Consider the following 22,107-nt stretch of genomic DNA (forward strand, 5'->3'; position numbering starts at 1 on the left):
AGCACAGTGTAGAACAGCACAGCACAGTGTAGAACAGCACAGCACAGTGTAGAACAACACAGAACAGAACAGCACAGCACAGCACAGTGTAGAACAGCACAGTGCAGCCCCACAAACCAGGCAAGACCAGCCTGGCCTGGTCCGGACAAACTTCGTTCAGTCTAGCCTAGCTAAGAACAGCACAACAGTCCCCAAATCAGGTCAGGCTGGTCCCAGCATAGCACAGAGACGAACAGATCAGCATCAGTCCGACAGGCCATAACACACATACAAAACTTAGTCATGCAAAGGCTCAGTCAATAACATGCAAGAATGCCATGTTCTCAGGACTCTAAATTAACACATTCCATTGGTAGCACTGGTGCTCCTAACTTATATAAAAATCTATCATCAGAAAATCTGCTTCAGTTGTTTCAGATACAGCCTACATTGGGCCTATATGAATTCAAGCAACTTTTGAAGCACATGTTGTGCCTTAGAAACGAACATCTAACACTGTAATGATGTTGAAACAAATACCCGTCATTGAAATGACAAAGTAATTTGTGGAATATTAGTTAAAGCAACGTGTGATTTGAATTTTGGATTCCAGTCCTTCCAAAATTAGAATAATTAAGATGAACAACAGGACAGCTCTGCATTGTGTAAAATGACTATTTTCCTATTGAGATTCATTACATTGAAAATGGTATACTGACATGCAAGAGATCTGTCGTTCATTCATTCATCGCTATGATCATAGATCTCCTGGAAAAGCTTGTCCTTTCTTTCTGTGCAACCAAATGTTTGGATATTCTGGTAAAGTTACCAGGTGGCTAAGTAGCTGGCCAACGAGGTAACATGGCGGAACAAAGTGTAAACAAATGGTTAACGACGCACGAGTAGCTTATGAACGACAAGGCTTATGAATGAAAAATGTGGTCCTGGCAATCTGCTATATAGAAAGACAAGCTGGCGCTCCTGTAATAAGGGTCAGGGCTGGTTTCCCACAGTGAACTGAGCCTTCACGACCGGATGTGATGCAGCCTGGATTCCAACTAGGTACTGTAGTGACGCCTCTTGCACTGAGATGCAGTGCATTTGACCGCTGCGCCACTTGGGAGCAGTATAAATGACATTATCTAATCTAAAGCTTTCACAACTTCATAAAGTTCAGGCAATGTACCACCGAGGACACAATGTACCACCGAGGACATGGCAGAGTTAAAGCAACGTGTGATTTGAATTTTGGATTCCAGTCCTTTCAGAATTAGAATAATTAAGATGAACAACAGGACAGCTCTGCATTGACCCCTAGATAACCCCTGGCCTGCCAGCCTGATGACAACACAACAGCAGTCAACACCACAGAACAGCAGTCAACACAACATGAAAAATAAATAAAAACACACACACACACACACACACACACACACACACACACACACACACAGGGACTGACTACACCGAATGACAGATGACTCTTTACACAGTGCAACAGTGCTATGGAAGTACTTCAGTACAGTACACACTCTCATAAACACCACCAAGTGAGATAAACAGAGTTTTGTATTAATAATAATACTGTATATCTAGTAAAAAATCTAGATTCTATCACACAGAATGTCACTGAAGAGAGAGAGCAAGTGAAAGAGATAGATCTGTGTTGTGCTATGCCACCAGGAGATGAGACAGCCTCCTGTCTGTAGTCAGCAGCATTAGAACGGTGGTTGGCTTTACAGGGAACAGTACACAGTGCTTTCAGCACAGAAGGAGAGGACAAATAAGTACCATGCTGGTGAGAGACTGCTGGGGTAGTGCTCTCATTCGGTGTGTGTGTGCATGTGTGTGTGTCCTCACGCATGTGTGTGTGTTCGCGTGCATCTCCTGCCAGTCTCACATAAGCCCAGCCCATAGAGAGATTCTATGTGAACTGCAGTCTGTGGGGAGGGGGGTGCTGGGCGGCCATGACAGAACCCCAGAGCGAGACCCTCTGTGCTGTGTCAGATGTGTCCCCCTCTCATCTCCTACACATCTGTACAGGCTCCAGGTTAACCACGCGTCAACTACAGGCCAGAGAAAAGGACTTCGCATGGCTGTGTCACACCACACAGATGAAAACACACTGCTATGTGGGTAATGAGTACCGGTTCTTACTGAACAAGGGGATTTAATAAAGAAAATTAAAACATTGCATGTTTTTGGTGCTATTTCAGCTGGCCTGGCATGAATTTGAGCCAAAGATCCTCAAAAAAGGTGCTTGCTTGCACACCTACACTTGAGAGTACACACATAAACCCGGCCCGGTGGCTCCCACAGGCTGTATGCCTGCGTGGGGACAAGGGACTGTGCTGATGAAAGCTCTGCCCCGGCACGCATGTGTTCCTTTACTGCCATCCTGGGCATATTTACAGACAGTGACTGTAATGCACAGTAATGATTATTTTTATACCATATACTTCCCCAGCCTTTCACTGAGCGTGTAATGGCTCCCCACTGACCGAGTGATTACCTCTGTGGCTCCCCCTGGCTTCCCCTTTACCTACTGGAGAGATGCCTTGCCAACACCACCAGGTTCTCCTCAAGGGTGTGTGTGTGTACTAGCATTTTTTGGTGAATGGCGTGCGATGCTGTAAACATGAGTGATGAGGTCCTCACTTCTCATCCTGATTCTTTACCTTTTTTCCATCATTTTGGCAAAACCCTTCAACAAGGAACATTGTGTTTTCCAAATATAGAAAAAGCTAAAAGCACAACCGTTATTCGGTACAACTTCTACGTGTTAATAAAGCTAAAAGCACAACCGTTATTCGGTACAACTTCTACGTGTTAAAGCTAAAAGCACAACCGTTATTCGGTATAACTTCTACGTGTTAATAAAGCACAACCGTTATTCGGTATAACTTCTACGTGTTAATAAAGCACAACCGTTATTCGGTATAACTTCTACGTGTTAATAAAGCACAACCGTTATTCGGTATAACTTCTACGTGTTAATAAAGCACAACCGTTATTCGGTACAACTTCTACGTGTTAATAAAGCTAAAAGCACAACCGTTATTCGGTATAACTTCTATGTGTTAATAAAGCACAACCGTTATTCGGTATAACTTCTACGTGTTAATAAAGCACAACCGTTATTCGGTACAACTTCTACGTGTTAATAAAGCTAAAAGCACAACCGTTATTCGGTATAACTTCTACGTGTTAATAAAGCACAACCGTTATTCGGTACAACTTCTACATGTTAATAAAGCTAAAGGAAATCCAGACAGACTTGAATCTCTGCATTTATTCTGCCTGTTTAAAAACAGGGGGGATTAAGTCTGCATTTAGGGAGAATTTAAATTGCAAATAAGACTAATTGTTTTTGTCTTTAATCCTAGCAGGGAGGGCGGCAGTGTAATGCAGAGTTGAGACAGTTGCACGTCTCAGCCATTCATTCTCAGGAGGAGTGGGTTTGTCTCACCACTTGACTCAATGAGCATGGTGTCCAACTGACTGACTGACTGACTCACACACACATTAAAAGAGGCAGGTTTATTTTCATTACGAATTGGGGTGCCCAGCTGGTACTTGAGACTGGTACAATGGCAGGCCTTGGGTGACAGAGCCCGGCCAATGCAGGCAGCACTAGCAGCAGAGCAGACACACAGCCTGCCAGCAGCACAGCCTGCCAGCAGCACAGCCTGCCAGCAGCACAGCCTGCCAGCAGCACAGCCTGCCAGCAGCACAGCCTGCCAGCAGCACAGCCTGCCAGCAGCACAGCCTGCCAGCAGCACAGCCTGCCAGCAGCACAACCTGCCCACTGACTCATCTCAGAGAGAGAAAGAAGAGAAAAAGAGATTACACAAGAATGATGAGCAGAGAACAATGAACACAGTGAGGTTAAAACAGAAGAAAAACGAAGGATGTCGAGGTCAGAATGGGAAAATTAGTGACTCAAAAAGCTAATATCAAAGACGCTTGTTAGCCCGTTTACTATCAGCAGCAAACCACTACTTCATACACCTATATATTCCCCTGCTCATCATTTGAAAACACACACCTAGCTGGATTGTGATGTGTACTCTAGGACCATAAAAAGCCCAAGCAATCAAACGTGTGTTATATTAACCGAGGCAGTAGCTCAAACGTGAGTAGATTCGATTGGGGATCTGTGTGGGAGAAAATAAGGCCTCCCTCTACAACTCCCAACAGCAATAACAAATGTGAACGTCTGGAGATCAATTTCAGTCCCGTGGAATTAACTGACAAGCCATATCACCATCAGTGTTAGCTCTCTAATGAGCCTCGCTGTAAGAGGAACAAGCTCTACAGGTGTTGGCGAGAATATATAGCATGACCAGGTTGACCACGGGTCTTCTACCTAAGAGCTGGGAGTGGACACTCACCCCTATCCTAAAACAGGTCGCCCTCGCTTCCCATCTCCCTCCTCAGCGGGGGGGTAGTGCACCGTAATAAAAACAGCCGGCCTGGGTCGGAACATCGCCTAGGGAAATGTGAGGCTTCCCAAAAGCAGACGCTGCAGCATTATTTGTGTAATGTCAGTAATTTATGCCAATTTCTGCAGGCAGGGTATTTTTTCAGAACGGTGTGTGTGGAAGTGTGGATGTGGTTGGAGTGTGGCCAGCCCCCAGACTTCAAAGCATTGTGTGACTGTAGATCAAACAGTGGCAGGAGAGGAGTGGAGCTGTGACTGGGCTGCTCCAGACAGGACGGCAAGGCTACATGCACACCTCTGACTCAGGGGCAAACCTGACCCTCGCCAGCCTGTGCCCTCCCCCTCCCAGGACACTGTGGTAGATTCCTCCTATAGAATCAACTCCACACCATATCAACAGACCTACAGAAAATTCACACACGTACGCTAGTAGACTTCCAACAGCATGCCCACATACAGTTTGAGTAACAACTAAACTCCCCCAAAAGGGGTCACCAATCATTTAGGGATGCATCTGTGCAGCTTCTTAGAGGACTATTGAGACCAAGCTGATAATGACCCAAATAAGTCAGTGTGGCATGTATTAAAAATGTGTAATCTGCAGAGTGAAAACCTAATTCAGCACCTCTCCACCTACACCCCTCCCTCTTAGAACTATTGAGATTAAATACCACCAGCCAAGCGCATGGTTACTCGTGCGCAGAATCATCCTGTGAGGAAGCAAATGATAAACAAAAAGGATCCATAATTCTGTCACTCTCAGACCCGCAGTCAACCATACAGCTCGGGGGGCAGAGATTTCAACCCTTTGTTCTGAGGTTCAGCTAGGAAACGTCTACACAGAGATACATAGAGACGTGAGATGTGGACTGGCCCTTTCATTCCAGGCAGAGAGAAGAGAGGATGGGAGACAACAACAGTAAACACGGAGCAGAAAGACAGCCCCGCTCAGTCACGGGTGTCAGCCCCGCAGCCAAGAGCCACAAACGGTCTGATAGCTAGAGAAAACAGTGGAGAGGAGAAAACCTGCCAGAGAGAGGGAGAGGGAATGAGAGCGGGAGAGATGGAGGGAATGAGTAAGAGAGGGACAGAGCTGGCAGGAGGGAGGGAGAGAGAGATGGGGCATGCCTTTACAGTGTGTACATATCACCACAATATGAATAAGATATGGCGGTGCCAATCCTGCCTCTATTACACCTCATCTCTGCCTGTCCCCCTCCCCCGTCTCCTCTCTCCATCCATACATCGTCTCCCTATATGGTATTATAATTCCTCCATGTCGTCATTCCGCCCCCGCTTCTCTCCTTCCCCTGAGCAGAGCGGGCACCGCTGGCACACAGCCAGATTACCCAATCAATCTCCTCTGAGAGAGAGAGGGAGGGAGACAAGAGGAGAGGGGGAGGAATAAGAAAGAGGGGGGTAGAGACGAGGGGGTGTTAGAGTGAGGGGAGGACTGTGCACCAGACCTAAGAGAAATCGAGGCAAGAGAAAGGCGTAGGATGAGATGGAGATATTTCTTTTAAAGGACAGAAGGTGAGACGAAGGGAAAGGCTGAGGCAAAGCAAAAGGTTTATTGAACCGACTCATTGAAATGGGGAAAGTGAGCACCTGTTCTCGATGAGAGAAATGCACACAGTCAGACAAAGTACACACAAAGGATGGCTTCTCAATGGTTGTTGTTTACAGAGAAGCGCTCCAGCCCCGTGCCACCTGTTTCAGTCCTGCTGGACACTCCAGTCTGCCACAGCTTGGCTACCTCTCAAATGACACCCTATTCCCTATTGAGTGCACTTCTGACGACCCACTGTAAAAGAGAATAGACGAGTGTCATTCGAGACATCCCACACCATTTCACTTTCCTGACACAAGGCAACCCCTACATTATACCATCAGCGCTATTGACTCCCTCTATTCGCCTGACAAGAGGTTATGACACTTAAGTATTCAAGTCAGCGCAGGTGTCAAAGTGATATTTTACAATAGAAAATCATGTCACACAGACCCAACATCCTGAATGTCATTGTACCTGATGCAAATCGGACCTTTTCAGGCTAACAGCAAACAAAGGAAGAGTTCTGGAGTTGTTTGTGTAGCTGGGAAGGAGTCCTGGTCATTACCAAAAAGGTTCAGGGAGAGGCCAAATCAAAGCTTACAAATGCAAATGGATATTCATAAGCAGACAGGCCAGTTCAGTTTTCAAACGATCAGTAGTTGCTATTTTTCAGAACATGTTGAACAAAAACTAAACAAGAAGCTGACTTTTAGATGAGCATCTGCCTTTACGTGTCCCCACTTCCACTGACAGGACAGTCTCCATCAGAGCTGTCTGAATGAGAAGTCAATCCAAACAAATCAGAACAACAAGCGCCAAGCTCATCCAGAGAGTATTAAGACACGGCTTTGTGAATGACGCACTTCTGTCACTAAATCAGTGACACTCCGGAGGCGCTGATGTCACAGTGGCAAGAATCGCAGATGTGTGGGGTCACGACCTCTAGCTTGTGCTAAGAACAAAGGGTGTGTTCGTAAATTCAATCTGGAGTGCTCGGAGTGCACACTTGATGCTCTGGCTGAGGAGTAGGATTGATCCAAGCGTTCTGACCTCACGACGGCAGTCAACCACCCAAGCTTACTGGCTAACGTGGGCTAGCTTGCTAGCTACTTCCAGACACAAATTAAGGAACAGCTCACTCTGAGCATTTTACTCGCCTTAGCAGAGCTGGTTAGGCGGTCTTCATATTATCCAGAGCGTTGGTGATTATAACTGTGCTGTTGGCAACAACTTGTGCTTTTTTGCAGACGTTTACAGACACCGGCCATATTCAACCGGTGTTGAGCGTTCGTAAATTCATCAATTATTCTGCGCTCTGGCACACTTAGGTGAGAGTGCTCTGAAATCGGAGTAGATAGTCAGAGCGAATTTACAAACGCACCCAAAGTCTAACGATGGAGCATTATTACTTCCTGGAAGGGTTTGTTTGTGTAAGTTTGCAGCGGCGTCATGCCCATAGGGGGCACAGGAGCACGTGCCCCCCCCAGATTTGTCCTGTTTTTTTGTCGTTTCTCTATAATACTACTAGCCTCAAAGCAATTTTATGAAATTCATAAGTAGCTACCTCATAACTAGCTACCAAGAAGCCATTTCAGTCTATCAAGTTCGAGTAGCTAGCTTATCTGGTATGCCTGCTGGCAAGTTTGGTAGCAATTACTAAATAATCACCAGTCAGGACAGGCAGCTCAAGAGGTATGAGATATGCAACAAAAAAAATACAATTTTTTTTATTATTATTTAGATTATTTTTTTTATACATAGAATTAACCATAATGCTTATGGATGTAGATTGCAGGAAAAAGCCATTTCAGGTCTCCAACTTCACCCTTCAGCCATTCTTACGTACTTTGTGACCCCTAAGATTTTTGGGGTGCATTACACCCGTGTGTGTGTGTACGCGCGCGTTTCTGACTTTCTTAATCATTCATGCCGCTATTCCTTTCATCATTCATTCTGAATTACCAAAAGAAGTCTCATGTTTGGAAAAACAAAACATTTCCTCACTCTAAGCACTCGAGGAACATTCAAATTGAAGTAGGAAAGAGAATTATGAATGTGCATTTCTCTCAGTAAGTAAACATGATTTGAAGACAAAATTGGAATCAATGAAACGGTTTCAACAATAAGGAATAAAGGGAAATTCCTCTTAAACATTAATGTGTTTTTCCGTTCCATGCATCTCCAGTGTGGTGTGTTTCGGTGTGTGTTTATGAAGGTTTGTACCACGTTGGATCTGCCATACAGGGGTGCAGAGTCTTTCAGTTCCGGGAGCCCAGCCAGAGTCAGAATCCCACCAAAATCCAGTGATTAGCCATGAACCATCCCCCAGATTTGAGGATTAGCACATTATATTCCCCAATCTGGAGGGCTATAAAGTCTACCTCCTAGGCCCCAGGAGAAGGAAACAGGAAAGGGTTTGGGTCATGGTGGATTCCTTCAAACCCAGCCAGGGCCACCATCATGTCCTTGGACAGTTGACACCATAACAAAACACAACCAGTCAGTGAGAGATGGCATCTAAAATGTGTGGACCCATACAAACTCAGAGTCTAACACCGGAGACAGAGTCTACTGTTCCCCCTGGGAGTCGTGTTATTTTTCTCCCTGTGATCCTGGGAGACATGGCGGGGGAACAGGGCTGTTATCAGCCGGGCCGCGGCAGCGACTTGATCAGACCACTGGTCCACAGGGATCGGAGCGGTTGGAGTTAATCAGACAGAGACAGGCCCGGGGGATTCACGCCTCCACCCCCACCCTGGTCCCCCCGCCACAGCCCAAGGTAAGGTTCTTCACGGAACATTAACCCTGTGTCCTGTCTGTCTGTAACCCCAAACACACAGACACGCCGGGTCCACCAGCAACACAGACAGAGTTGTGGAAATGAACATGACTGAGAGATGGGAAGATTTGACTATAGACAAACTTATTGAAAAGTTTCAGGGTTATGCATTTTCATACAGTTCAACCAATCTGCTCAATCCATCCAGTAGATATATACAGATAAGCATTGAATTATAACATACTCTCATGCCACCAACAACAATTTCTTGTCAAATGATATTGGTGATCAGTGATATCGATGTACTTCTTGTGAGGAAGGCAAAAGTCCACTTCACAAAGCCCCTTCTCACACAGAACCCGGACGAGCAGATATACTTTTACCCTTTGAACTTCAACCAGGTCAGGGGTCAAGGAGAACTGGCCATTAATCCTTGAATTAGAACAAAAAAAAGAGCAGGACATCTGAGCCCCTGTGGCGGTCCCCAGAGTCCCACAGCGTCCACACTGAGCGACCACACTGGGCTGACCACGGAGTAGGACAGATCCCCCTCAGAGGACCTTCAACTGGAGCCCCACATCTGGACACTGGAGCTAAGGACATAATGTATCTTTAGGTGTGTGGGTCTTCGTAAGGCACCTAACCATGTCGAGTTTTGAAACGTGTGTGTGCATGTCACTAAACAATTCTGAGCAGATATTGCTTTATTTCTTTGTTCAGGTCCTATATCACATTAAATGTAGGCATGTACTCTTTTCTTGGAAGTCCGAACCACTAGACCTGCCACCAACTCACTGAATGGGTTGTCAGAGTTAGCATGGAGGGTAGCTGACGGTTGAGACAGGTAGCTAGCTACCTCGAAAGTAGTGAGGAGGGATATTGATTTTTTAAACTAAATGACCTACATTGGTTCAATTATTTGAATTCCATTTCATTCAGTTCTTTCTGAGCTCAATGCACACATTGCACTGTTTCTATAGAGATAAATCAGATCCAGCCTGAACTGTGCAATGTGGTAGGGAGTTGTAGTTTCCAACAGGCCAATATTCTACAAAGTTTGGTAATTAACTACAATGACCATAATCCATTTCACATCTACTTGTCAGGTCGGTGCTTCTTTTACACCCGCTACGGAATAGACAGAAGAATTAGTGACGGGAAGTCCCGCTCTTTTTACTGACTGATCTTTGACTCGTACAGTCAAAATAAAAAATATTGACTCACTTCGTTCATTTGGGTCAGTAATGCCCTGAGCACGCAGGACCCCCCCTACTGGCGAACTAAAAACTTGAAATAATCATGATTCTACAAGCCTCTTGTTCCCCCGTAATCTGTGATTGCTAGGCATAAAAATACAATTATTTATTTATTGATACCTTTGAAAACGAGGTCTATTTGCAACCACAACCAGGCTAGATTGTGAACGGAATGACTGCCGCGAGGGAGATATGCCCAATAGGCTACGAACTGTAGCAGCCACCCAAACAATTTGTTCACGGGTTTGACTGTTGAGCAGCAGAGGAAGGCTGTGCATGTTTTTGTTCTACAAAGTGGTGTCCATCAATAATATTCAATAATCAAATTGATTGCATTCATTCTTGCACCATACTGTCATTTATCAGTTCCAAACATGTATTTTCCTTCTCTATGCTGCCTGCAGCATGATCTATTTTTCTGCACACACACACACACACACGACAGTTCGTTGTTGGAGCACATCTCCGGAGCCGCTGAGCGCATATTAATCCTGCTGTAGAATTCATCGACGCCAGCAGGTCTAATGAACATCTAAAACGAACAAATCACTCGGAAAACCAAAATCATGACTCAAGTCATTAAAAAAAAAAAGAGTAGTTCAAAAAGAGCGAATCGTTGGCGAACTACACGTCACTAAGAATAATGCACAATCATGAAGGGATTTAGAGAGCAGATGTTGCTTCGTCAAGTATCTCTACCTGAAAATACATGATCTAAGTGATTGACAGTTGGTATTCAACAGTCTTAAAGTATGCCTTATTTACTTTGAACTACAGAATAGTGATTTTAGGCAGCAGCTCTATAGAGATGACTTGGAATTAAAAAATAAATTCATAAAATAAAACAAACGTAATACACAACAACAAATACTTTATTTGAATAAAAGACAGTTATTAAGAGATTTGAAGTAGGCTGTTGAGGGCAAAAGTGTGTGTGGGGGTGCAACTCAATATTAGGAAGGTGTCCTTAATATTTTGTACACTCAGTGTGGATTAATTGGGGACACATGTCAGCTTTAATTAAGCATGGGGTTTAATTAACCACGTAATTAACCCTTTAGACCCCAATAGAATTCTAGAATGCTGCTGTAAATTACTGAGAATTTTCAAGATAAAGCTAATTTTTTCACATTTCAAACAAACAGACATGGCTCAAAAACAAAGAATAAATGACAATTACATGTTAACTTAGTTTTAAAGAAAACAACCTCTTCTTTAATATTACACCAAATTCATGTCAATAGGAACAACCCACATTTCTCCATTGTGTAAAGACACTCACTATCAAAAAATGATTAACACACAACACAAAACACTAGAGTATTTAAATTGTAGTAAATGACTTAATTACTCATGCAAAATGTACCAAGTATGATATATTATACTTAAGTATTTACATATGAATAAATAATCCAAAATGTGACCAGAGGACAATATTCAGAAAGTATTTAAAAACAAATTGATTAACAACGATTCATACTTCTGTAACAATGTAAAAATGCAAACACCTATTCGGAGACGATTTCAAAATGTAGGTAACCTCTGGCAATAAGATTTAGTACAGACCAGGCCTGACACTAAGAGATAGTAGTCTACTTTGACAACAATTCAGTGAATGCAACAAGTATGAGATTGAGTCAGATAAAGAGAGAAGATACAAATCACAACAACTGTTCAGTGACAAAAGATTTGTAGGACAAATTCATATTTCACACTATAGCACAACACCATCCTGCAAAATGGCTCAGAACACAGAGCTTCCCAAAGGAGGTTTCTACACAGCTCCCACGCTTTGCCCTGCGTCCACTCCGGATGCACACCACACTTGTGCCCTTCAAACTTCACCTACTTTCCAATGAGTTACAACTCGGTCCACACGCCCTAGTGCCACACACTTGGCTCCCCTTCCTGCCAGGGTAGCCTAGTGGTTAGAGTGTTGGACTAGTAACCGAAAGGTTGCAAGTTCAAATCCCCGAGCTGACAAGGCACAAATCTGTCGTTCTGCCCCTGAACAGGCAGTTAACCCACTGTTCCTAGGCCGTCATTGAAAATAAGAATTTGTTCTTAACTGACTTGCCTAGTTAAATAAAAAGGTAATTTTTTTTTTTTAAATCAAAGAGAATACACAAGCTGCATTTTGAATGCCTTCAGGGCCCAGCGCCTGTGGTTTCTGGGAAGGGGCCTTTGCAGGCTCCCCCACACAATGTATGCATTTATGATGGCAATGTTGTGCATCCCTCAAAACACATACTACCACCATTTTCTGCCTGTGCGTCCAACATTGCAATAGCTCCTCAGTTGGTCAAGATGGTCAACCCCCCCCATTGTCTTGTTGTAATCCCTTACAAGCTCTGGAACAGATACAAATTCCTACCAAAACCCCTGCTACGGTCACTTTAGGTCCAAGTGGTGTGGCACAAGGGTGAATGGTGGGACTTGGGGCAGACACACACCATGGAAACGTAGGCTCCCCTCTCAGGTATGCTCTCCCTCTGCTTCGTCATCTCCCTCCTCTTCCTTTCCCTCCTCCATGTTCCTCTCCCTCCAATCATCTCTATCCCTCCAATCATCTCCAACTCCTCTTCCTCCCTGCCTTTTGCTGCTGAGCCCTGACTCTCCACATCACTCCCTTCTCTTTCACTGACCTAAAGGAACAGAGTAACACGGGGAGAGGAGCAACAACCAGGATACGATTATAGGAACAATCTTTCCCTCCCTCTGTCTCGCTCTTTTTTCCTCTCTTTTTCTCAACCATGCACACACAGACCATCTTTCTAATTTACCTCAGTACCGGTACCCCCTGTATACAGCCTCGGTATTGTCATTTTATTGTGTTACTTTAGTTTATTTACTAAATATTTTCTTAACTCTTGATTTCTTTGCCTAACAGACTAACTACAGAGTTTGCCAATGTTAGCTGATTAGTTACGAAGCTGGGACAGTTTCCACATGAATTGCATCAGTAGAAAGAGGACAAAACAAGCAACTTGTTAGATGGTTACATAAACAAATATCCAACTCATCATATGAGCTCCACTGTGCGGGCCTCAACCCTAACATGACAGTTAAGCTGTCAAATAATAGAACAACAAGGCAATGTATAGCCTCAGAATATCTGCACCTAGCAAACATGACAAACCATAACCTAAGCCCACCAGAAGTCGGTGGCTAGTTACCTGGTTATCTGCATGGCTAGCTAGTGAGAGTGAGGTTGACGCTTCGTGAGCGCAGCCCAAATGTAATGCTACACACAACTTGTCTTGCCTGACAGATTAACTAGCTAACTATAGCGCGCAGCTTGGGCCGTATCCATTTGAATTACATCAGTAGAAACGAGACAAAACAACCAACTAGTTCGCAGACTATATACACAGCTAAACACCAACTACTTCCATGAGACAGAGCAATCAATCATTCGAGCTCCACCGCTGATGTGCTCGCCTGTAACAACCAAGTTAGCATGAATGACTTGCTAATCTGTCAGCTATTCCCCAAGTTTCACAGCATCGAACGTCGACAACACCAAACATATACCTGCTGTTTACTTATTTCACTCACCTGGACATTCTCGCTTTTCAAAGTGCAAGGACGTGTGCAAATCCATATCACCAACCAACATAGATAAAACCTCTATCACAGTGAAAAGCTGCGTCGGCTTCGGCACGGTCATTGAGTAATGAAGTAAAAAATCAATTTAAAAATCACTTTGAAAAGTCAAATGAAAGCCCCGTTTCCGGTTTCTCATTGATGACAACAGAAACGCGAATACGATAACAGGCTGCTCGCAAGTTATTTTTGGAAATTGACACAGATATTGTTGTTAGAAGAACAAGGCTGTCGACGGCCGCTCTGGGTTCTAAAAGGGTTCATCTTGTGCAATACACACTCACGACAAATGAGTCTGTTCTGATGGAGGTCTGGTCTGTTCATACTTGTCAGACTAAATGAGAGTATGGAACTGCACAGAACTGGGAAACCTGCAGGAATAGAACCATCATGATCCATTTCTAGAGCTCCTTCCCTAACTGGCCAGGTGAACGACAAACTGGTAGTAATACAGTCTGACCAACATAACCGATTAGCTGCACAAGCCTTACTTTAAACATTTTAAAGGGTATGTCATACCACTGTTTAGCATAGCCAAAACATGACCAAAAAGGAGAATTCTGCACTATGGTATGGCGGTGATAACAAATAAAACTCATTTGCCTTGAGTGAGGCAGATGAAGTCCGAGGGGACTGCAGCTTAACCTTCAAATCATCAGTCCCGCCAATGAGCTAGAGGTCACAATCAGTGGGCACATTAACATGGCCATTTGCAGTCCGAGATTGGCGTCAACAAATGTTCACAAGTTCAGGCTGCACATCATTCCAGCACCAGGGAACATCCAGCTCTTCTGCAGATGAGAGGGTCAGGGAAGGCAAGCCCATGACCCCTACGCCACCCCCAATTGAGCCCCATGCATCGGCCCCAGGACGGAACTTAATCCAGGTCAACAGCTCACCAAGTTGCTTATTTGCTCCCACCCTTATTGAAACCATTTGAAGGCCAATAAAAACCTTGCAGAGGCCTGACATTTCACCTTCAGCAGACAGTTTAGGTAAGGCTCTGAGGTCAGGGGTCACAGGGAAGTAGTGAGAGGGGTAGCCAGGAAACTGTTTCACTAAACTTAGGAGGATATAACCTATTGCAGTAAGAAACCAAGCAACACTACATTCATATCATGACCAAAACCACCAAAACAATCATGTACGCAAATGTCTCAATTTGATGTTGCAAAATTAACATTGATAACAGTTAGACATTCAGTAGCCCACACAACCACGTGACAATGGCCACTTTGCCTCTGACACAACAACAATGACAGGTTGACTCACATAGTCGTGGAAAGCCTTGGCCTCGCTGGAATGTTCACATGTCTCTCTCCGGTCCGGAGCAGCGCAGTACAGATCCCAGAATACACTGTGGGGAGAGAGAGAACATGGTTGGACATGGTTTCAGTTTACACTAACAGCCAGATTTTGTTCACATGACTGAGTTGGTTGGAGCATGGTGCTGGCCACATCATGCAGTTGTGGGTTTGATTCCCTCATGCATGAATGTATACACAGTATGTGGATGTGAAGTGTAAGCTAAATGACCATCTATCCATGGAGACCACATCTATGACAAAGTGAAACATGATCAAGCTAAAAAGTTAGTTGTCCGAGGCGTCTTCACTTATACCCTTTATAACCAGGGTTTAAATGAAGAACTTTGTCAGTTTATTTTCCTAAAATATTCTAATCCAACCTGTAGTCCACCTCAGAGCTACAGCAAAGCAGTGTCATTGAATCGAACCATCCCATGTACAGTGGCTCTCATTCTGCTGGGCCAGAGATGCTGGTTACTGATCAATTACTTATGATATTTGTTAATTAAGGAAAATCCAGTCCTTAAGGGTTGAAGAGGGCACCAGGTTCCAATCCAAATGCTCTCAATTACTTAATTGAAATTAATTACCTGTTTAACTAGTCCCCATTAAATTGTGCTTGCGCCTAAGATATTGATTTAATGGATAGCACATAAAAGCTGCTGATCTGACTGGGGCTCAAGAGAAACATTACGCTTTTTCCAAAACATTCGAAGGCGAATACTCCACAATATGCATTCTTTCTGCTGAGGCGGCAAAACCAGACTTCTATCGTGTGAAACGCCTGACACTTGATATGACAGACTGCAAAATGGAGCAGAAAATATGAGCTGATGACCCATAACTGTGCGTGTATCAGATAATCATTAATCGCCTCAGTTTGAAAACATACAGTACCAGTTAAAAGTTTGGACACCTACTCATTCAAGGATTTTTATTTTTTTGCTATTTTCTACATTGTAGAATAATAGTGAAGACATCAAAACTATGATGTAACACACATGGAATCATGTAGTTACCAAAAAAAGTGTTAAACAAATCAAAATATACTTTATATTTGAGATTCTTCAAAGTAGCCACCCTTTGCCTTGATGACAGCTTTGCACACTCGTGGCATTCTCTCAACCAGCTTCATGCGGTGGTCACCTGGAATGTATTTCAAATTAGTTAATTTGTTTAATTTCTTTCCTTCTTAATGCATTTGAGCCAATCAGGTATGTTGTGAAAAGGTAGGAGTGGTATACAGAAGACAGCCCTATTTGGTAAAAGACTAAGTCCATATTAGCTTAAATACACAAAGAAAAACAACAGTCCATCATTACTTTAAGACATGAAGGTCAGTCAATGTGGAACATTTCAAGAACTTTTAACATTTCTTCAAGTGTGGTCACAACAAACCATCAAGTGCTATGATGGAGCTGGCTCTCGTGAGGCCCACCGAAGTTGAGTTACCAGCCTCAGAAATTGCATCCCAAAAAAAAAAGCTTCACAGGGTTCAAGTTTTTTAAATATTATTTTATTTAACTAGGCAAGACAGTTAAGAACACATTCTTAGTTACAATGACGGCCTACATCGGCCAAACCCTAACCCGGATGACGCTGGGCAAATTGTGTGCCGCCCTTACGGCAGCCTGATTCACAAATCAGGCCTTCATGGTCGAATTGCTGCAAAGAAACCACTACTAAAAAAGGACACCAGTTAGAAGAGACTTGCTTGGGCCCAAAAAGACGAGCAACGAACATTAGACCGGTGGAAATCTGTCCTTTGGTCTGATTTGTCCAAATTTGAGATTTTTGGTTCCAACCGTCATTCCTTTGTGAGACGCAGATGGGGGAACAGATGATCTATGCATGTGTGGTTCCCATCCTTGAAGCATGGAGGTGGTGTGATGGTGCTTTGCTGGTGACACTCAGTGATTTATTTTGAATTCAAGGCACACATAACCAGCATGGCTATGACAACATTCTGCAGGGATACACCATCCCATCTGGTTTGCGCTTAGTGGGACTACCATTTGTTTTTCAACAGGACAATGACCCAACACACCTCCAGGCTGTGTAAGGGCTAATGGAGCGATGGAGTGCTGCATCAGATGACCTGGCCTCCACAATCACCCGACCTCATTCCAATTGAGATGGTTTGGGATGAGTTGGACGAAAAGGAAAAGCAGCCAACAAGTGCTCAGCATGTGGGAACTCCTTCAAGACGATTGGAAAAGCATTCCAAGTGAAGCTGGTTGAGAGAATGCCAGTGTGCAAAGCTGTCAAAGCAAAAAAGGGTGGCTACTTTGAAGAATCTCAAATATAAACTCAGAAAAAAGAAGAAACGTCTCTTTCTAGGACCCTGTCTGTCAAAGATCATTCGTAAAAATCCCCAAATCTTCATTGTAAAGGGTTTAAACACTGGTTCTCATGCTTGTTCAATGAACAATAAACAATTAATGAACATGCACCTGTGGAACGGTCATTAAGACACTAACAGCTTACAGACGGTAGGCAATTAGTCACAGTTATGAAAACTTAGGATACGAGAGAGGCCTTTCTACTGACTCTGAAAAACACCAAAAGAAAGATGCCCAGGGTCCCTGCTCATCTGCATGAACATGCCTTAGGCATGCTGCAAGGAGGCACAAGGACTGCAGATGTGGCCAGGGCAATAAATTGCAATATCTGTACTGTGAGAGGCCTAAGACAGCGCTACAGGGAGACAGCACGGACAGCTGATCATCCTCAGTGGCAGACCACGTGTAACACCTGCACAGGATCAGTACATCCAAACATCACACCTGCGGGACAGGTACAGGATGGCAACAACAACTGCCCGAGTTGCACCAGGAACACACAATAGGCTGGACTGAGGGCTTGTAGGCCTGTTGTAAGGCAGGTCCTCACCAGACATCACCAGCAACAACGTCACCTATGGGCACAAACCCACCGTCGCTGGACCAGACAGGACTGGCAAAAGTGCTCTTCACTGACGAGTCGAGTTTGTCTCACCAAGGGTGATGGTTGGATTCGCGTTTATCGTCAAAGGAATGAGCGTTACACCGAGGCCTGTACTCTGGATGCCTGATCGATTTGGACGTTGATCGTCCGTCATGGTCTAGGGCAGTGTGTCCCAGCATCATCGGACTGAGCTTGTCATTGCAGGCAATCTCAACGCTGTGCTTTACAGGGAAAACATCCTCCTCCCTCATGTGGTACCCTTCCTGCGGGCTCATCCTGGCCTGACAATGCCACCAGCCATATTTCTCGTTCTGAGCGTGATTTCCTGCAAGACAGGAATGTCAGTGTTCTGCCATGGCCATTGAAGAGCCCGGATCTCAATCCCATTGAGAACGTCTGGGACCTGTTGGATCGGAGGGTGAGGGCTAGGGCCATTCCCCTCAGAAAAGTCTGGGAACTTGCAGGTGCCTTAGTGGAAGAGTGGGGTAACATCTCACAGCAAGAACTGGCAAATCTGGTGCAGTCCATAAGGAGATGCACAACAGTACTTAATGCAGCTGGTGGCCACACCAGATACTGAATGTTACTTTATTTCATTTGTTAGTCACATGTCTGTGGAACTTGTTCAGTTTACGTCTCAGTTGTTGAATCTTGTTATGTTCATACAAATATTTACAAATGTTTTGTTTGCTGAAAATAAACACAGTTGACAGTGAGAGGACGTTTCTTTTTTTGCTGAGTTTATTTTATGTTTAACATTTTTTTGGTTACGACATGATTCCATATGTGTTACTTCATAGTTTTGATGTCTTCAGTATTATTCTTCAACGTAGAAAAAAGTTAAAAAATTCAAGAAAAACCCTTGAATGAGTAGAGTAGCATCATGGCACCGGGGAAGATGGCTGATGTTTTACGTGCACCTAACCAACTATTTTATTGTAAAACATTTTGCATTGTTTGTAACTTGTTTTTTTTAACTAATTCTTTACATAAATGTTGCTACTACTGTCTCTTATGACCGAAAATAACTTCTGGACATCAAAACAGCGATTACTCACCACGAACTGTCAGAAGCTTTTTTTTCCTCACTTTAACGAGTCTGACGAGCCCGAAGTGAAGGACATACTGCTTTCCTGGGAACAGGCCCAAATCCCTGTCATTTGCGTGAAGAGAAGATGGAGAAAAAGAGGATGGAGGTCGGGCTGTCTTCTGAGAATTCATAGGCGATCGAATAAACCCCCACTGCCTTTGGTTGTACTAGCTAACATGCAATAAAAATTGACAACCTATGAAGAAGATTATACTACCAACTTGACATTCAAAATTGTAAAATCTTATGCTTCACGGAGTCGTGGCTGAACGACGACATTATCAACATACAGCTGGCTGGTTACACGCTGCATCGGCAGGATAGAACAGCGGCGTCTGGTATATACTTCTATATACTTCCGGCCCGTCCTTGGACACTGTGCCATCTAACCTCCAAACGAGCTTCAATGCCATACAACACTCCTTCCGTGGCCTCCAACTGCTCTTAAACACGCTAGTAAAACCAAATGCATGCTTTTCAACCATTCGCTGCCTGCACCCGCACACCTGACTAGCATCACCACCCTGGATGGTTCCGACCTTGAATATGTGGACATCTATAAGTACCTAGGTGTCTGGCTAGACTGTAAACTCTCCTTCCAGACTCATATTAAACATCTCCAATCGAAAATCAAATCTAGAGTCGGCTTTCTATTCCGCAACAAAGCCTCCTTCACTCACGCCGCCAAACTTACCCTAGTAAAACTGACAATCCTACCGATCCTCGACTTCGGCAATGTCATCTACAAAATTGCTTCCAACACTCTACTCAGCAAACTGGATGCAGTTTATCACAGTGCCATCCGTTTTGTCACTAAAGCACCTTATACCACCCACCACTGCGACCTGTATGCTCTAGTCGGCTGGCCCTCGCTACATATTCGTCGCCAGACCACTGGCTCCAGGTCATCTACAAGTCCATGCTAGGTAAAGCTCCGCCTTATCCCAGTTCACTGGTCACGATGGCAACACCCACCCGTAGCACGCGCTCCAGCAGGTGTATCTCACTGATCATCCCTAAAGCCAACACCTCATTTGGCCGCCTTTCGTTCCAGTTCTCTGCTGCCTGTGACTGGAACGAATTGCAAAAATCGCTGAAGTTGGAGACTTTTATCTCCCTCACCAACTTCAAACATCTGCTATCTGAGCAGCTAACCGATCGCTGCAGCCGTACATAGTCTATTGGTAAATAGCCCACCCATTTTTACCTACCTCATCCCCATACTGTTTTTATTTATTTACTTTTCTGCTCTTTTGCACACCAATATCTCTACCTGTACATGACCATCTGATCATTTATCACTCCAGTGTTAATCTGCAAAATTGTAATTACTCGCCTACCTCCTCATGCCTTTTGCACACAATGTATATAGACTCCCTTTTTTTCTACTGTGTTATTGACTTGTTAATTGTTTACTCCATGTGTAACTCTGTTGTCTGTTCACACTGCTATGCTTTATCTTGGCCAGGTCGCAGTTGCAAATGAGAACTTGTTCAACTAGCCTACCTGGTTAAATGAAGGTGAAATAAAAAAAATAAAAAAGGGGGGCAGACATATATATATATATATATATATATAAATAAACAGCTGGTGCACAATATCTAAGGAAGTCTGGAGCTATTGCTTGCCTGAGGTAGAGTATGACAAGTTGTAGACCACACGATCTACCTAGAGTTTCTGTATTTTTCGTAGCGGTCTACATACCACCACAGACCGATGCTAGCAATAAGACCACACTCAATGAGCTGTATTCCACCTTAAGACAAACAGGAAAACACTCATCTAGAGGCGGGGCTCCTAGTGGCCTGGGACATTAATGCAGGGAAACAAATCCGTTTTACCAAATTTATATCAGCATGTTTAATGTGCAACCAGAGGGAGAAAATAAAAAAGAAAACAAATTAGAGACCACCTATACTCCACACACAGCTAGCTCAGCTAGCTCAGACTGGAATATGTTCCACGATTCCTCCAATGGCATTGAGGAGTACACCACATCAGCCATTGGCTTTGTCAATAAGTGCATCGATGACGTCGTCCCCACAATGACTGTACGTACATACCCCGACCAGAGACCATGGATAACAAACAACATCCGTACTGAGCTAAAAGCTAGAGCTGCCACTTTCAAGGAGTGGGACTCTAACCCAGAAGCTTATAAAGAAATCCTGCTATGCCCTCCATCAAACAGGCAAAGAGTCAATACAGGACTAAGATCGAATCGTACTACACCGGCTACAAAGCTCGTCGGATTTGGCAGGGCTTGCAAACCATTAGACTACAAAAGGGAGGCACAGCCGAGAGCTGACCAGTGACACGAGCCTACCAGACAAGCTAATCAACTTCTATGCTCGCTTCAAGGCATATAACACTGAAACATGCATGAGAGCATCAGCTGTTCCGGATGACTGTGTGATCACTCTCTTCACAGCCGATGCGAGTAAGACCTTTAAACAGGTCAACATTCACAAGGCCACAGGGCCAGACAGATTACCAGGACGTGTACTGTGAGCATGCACTGACCAATTGGCAAGTGCCGTCACTGACATTTTCAACATCTCCCTGTCCGAGTCTGTAATACCTATATGTTTTAAGCAGACCACCATAGTGGGCTGGTCATGGCTAACATCAACACCATTATCCCAGGCCTGCTCCAATTTGCATACCGCCCTTACAGATCTACAGATGACGCAATCTCTATTGCACTCCACACTGCCCTTTCCCACCAGGACAAATGTGAGAATGCTATTCATTGACTACAGCTCAGCATTCAACACCAAAGTGCCCTCAAAGCTCATCTATAAGCTAAGGACCCTGGGACTAAACACCTCCCTCTGCAACTGGATCTCGGACTTCCTGACTAGCCACCCTCAGGTGGTAAGGGTAGGTAACAACACATCCGCCACGCCGATCCTCGACACGGGGGCCCCTCAGGGGTGCATGCTCAGTGTCCTCCTGTACTCCCGGTTCACTCATGACTGCACGGCCAGGCACGACTCCAATACCTATAGGGAGGTCAGAGACCTGGCCATGCGGTGCCAGGACAACAACAACCTCAATGTGATCAAGACAAAAGGAATTGATTGTGGACTACAGGAAAAGGAGGACCGAGCACCCCCCCCATTAATATCAACAGGGCTGTAGAGGA

General features: G+C 44.4%; 1 protein-coding gene across 2 annotated transcripts in view; it reads right to left on the reverse strand.

Moving 5' to 3' along the window:
* The window catches only part of LOC112250984 (single-stranded DNA-binding protein 3), a 134,391-nt gene that overhangs the window by 89,562 nt on the left and 22,722 nt on the right, over window positions 1-22,107 (reverse strand). For both annotated transcript variants that reach the window (XM_042322092.1, XM_042322093.1), the window contains exon 4: window positions 14,889-14,973. In XM_042322092.1, the coding sequence (XP_042178026.1) occupies window positions 14,889-14,973 (85 nt within the window). The remainder of the gene's footprint in view (window positions 1-14,888; window positions 14,974-22,107) is intronic.

The sequence above is a fragment of the Oncorhynchus tshawytscha genome, linkage group LG05 (genome assembly GCF_018296145.1).
Source record: "Oncorhynchus tshawytscha isolate Ot180627B linkage group LG05, Otsh_v2.0, whole genome shotgun sequence".
NCBI lineage: Eukaryota > Metazoa > Chordata > Actinopteri > Salmoniformes > Salmonidae > Oncorhynchus > Oncorhynchus tshawytscha.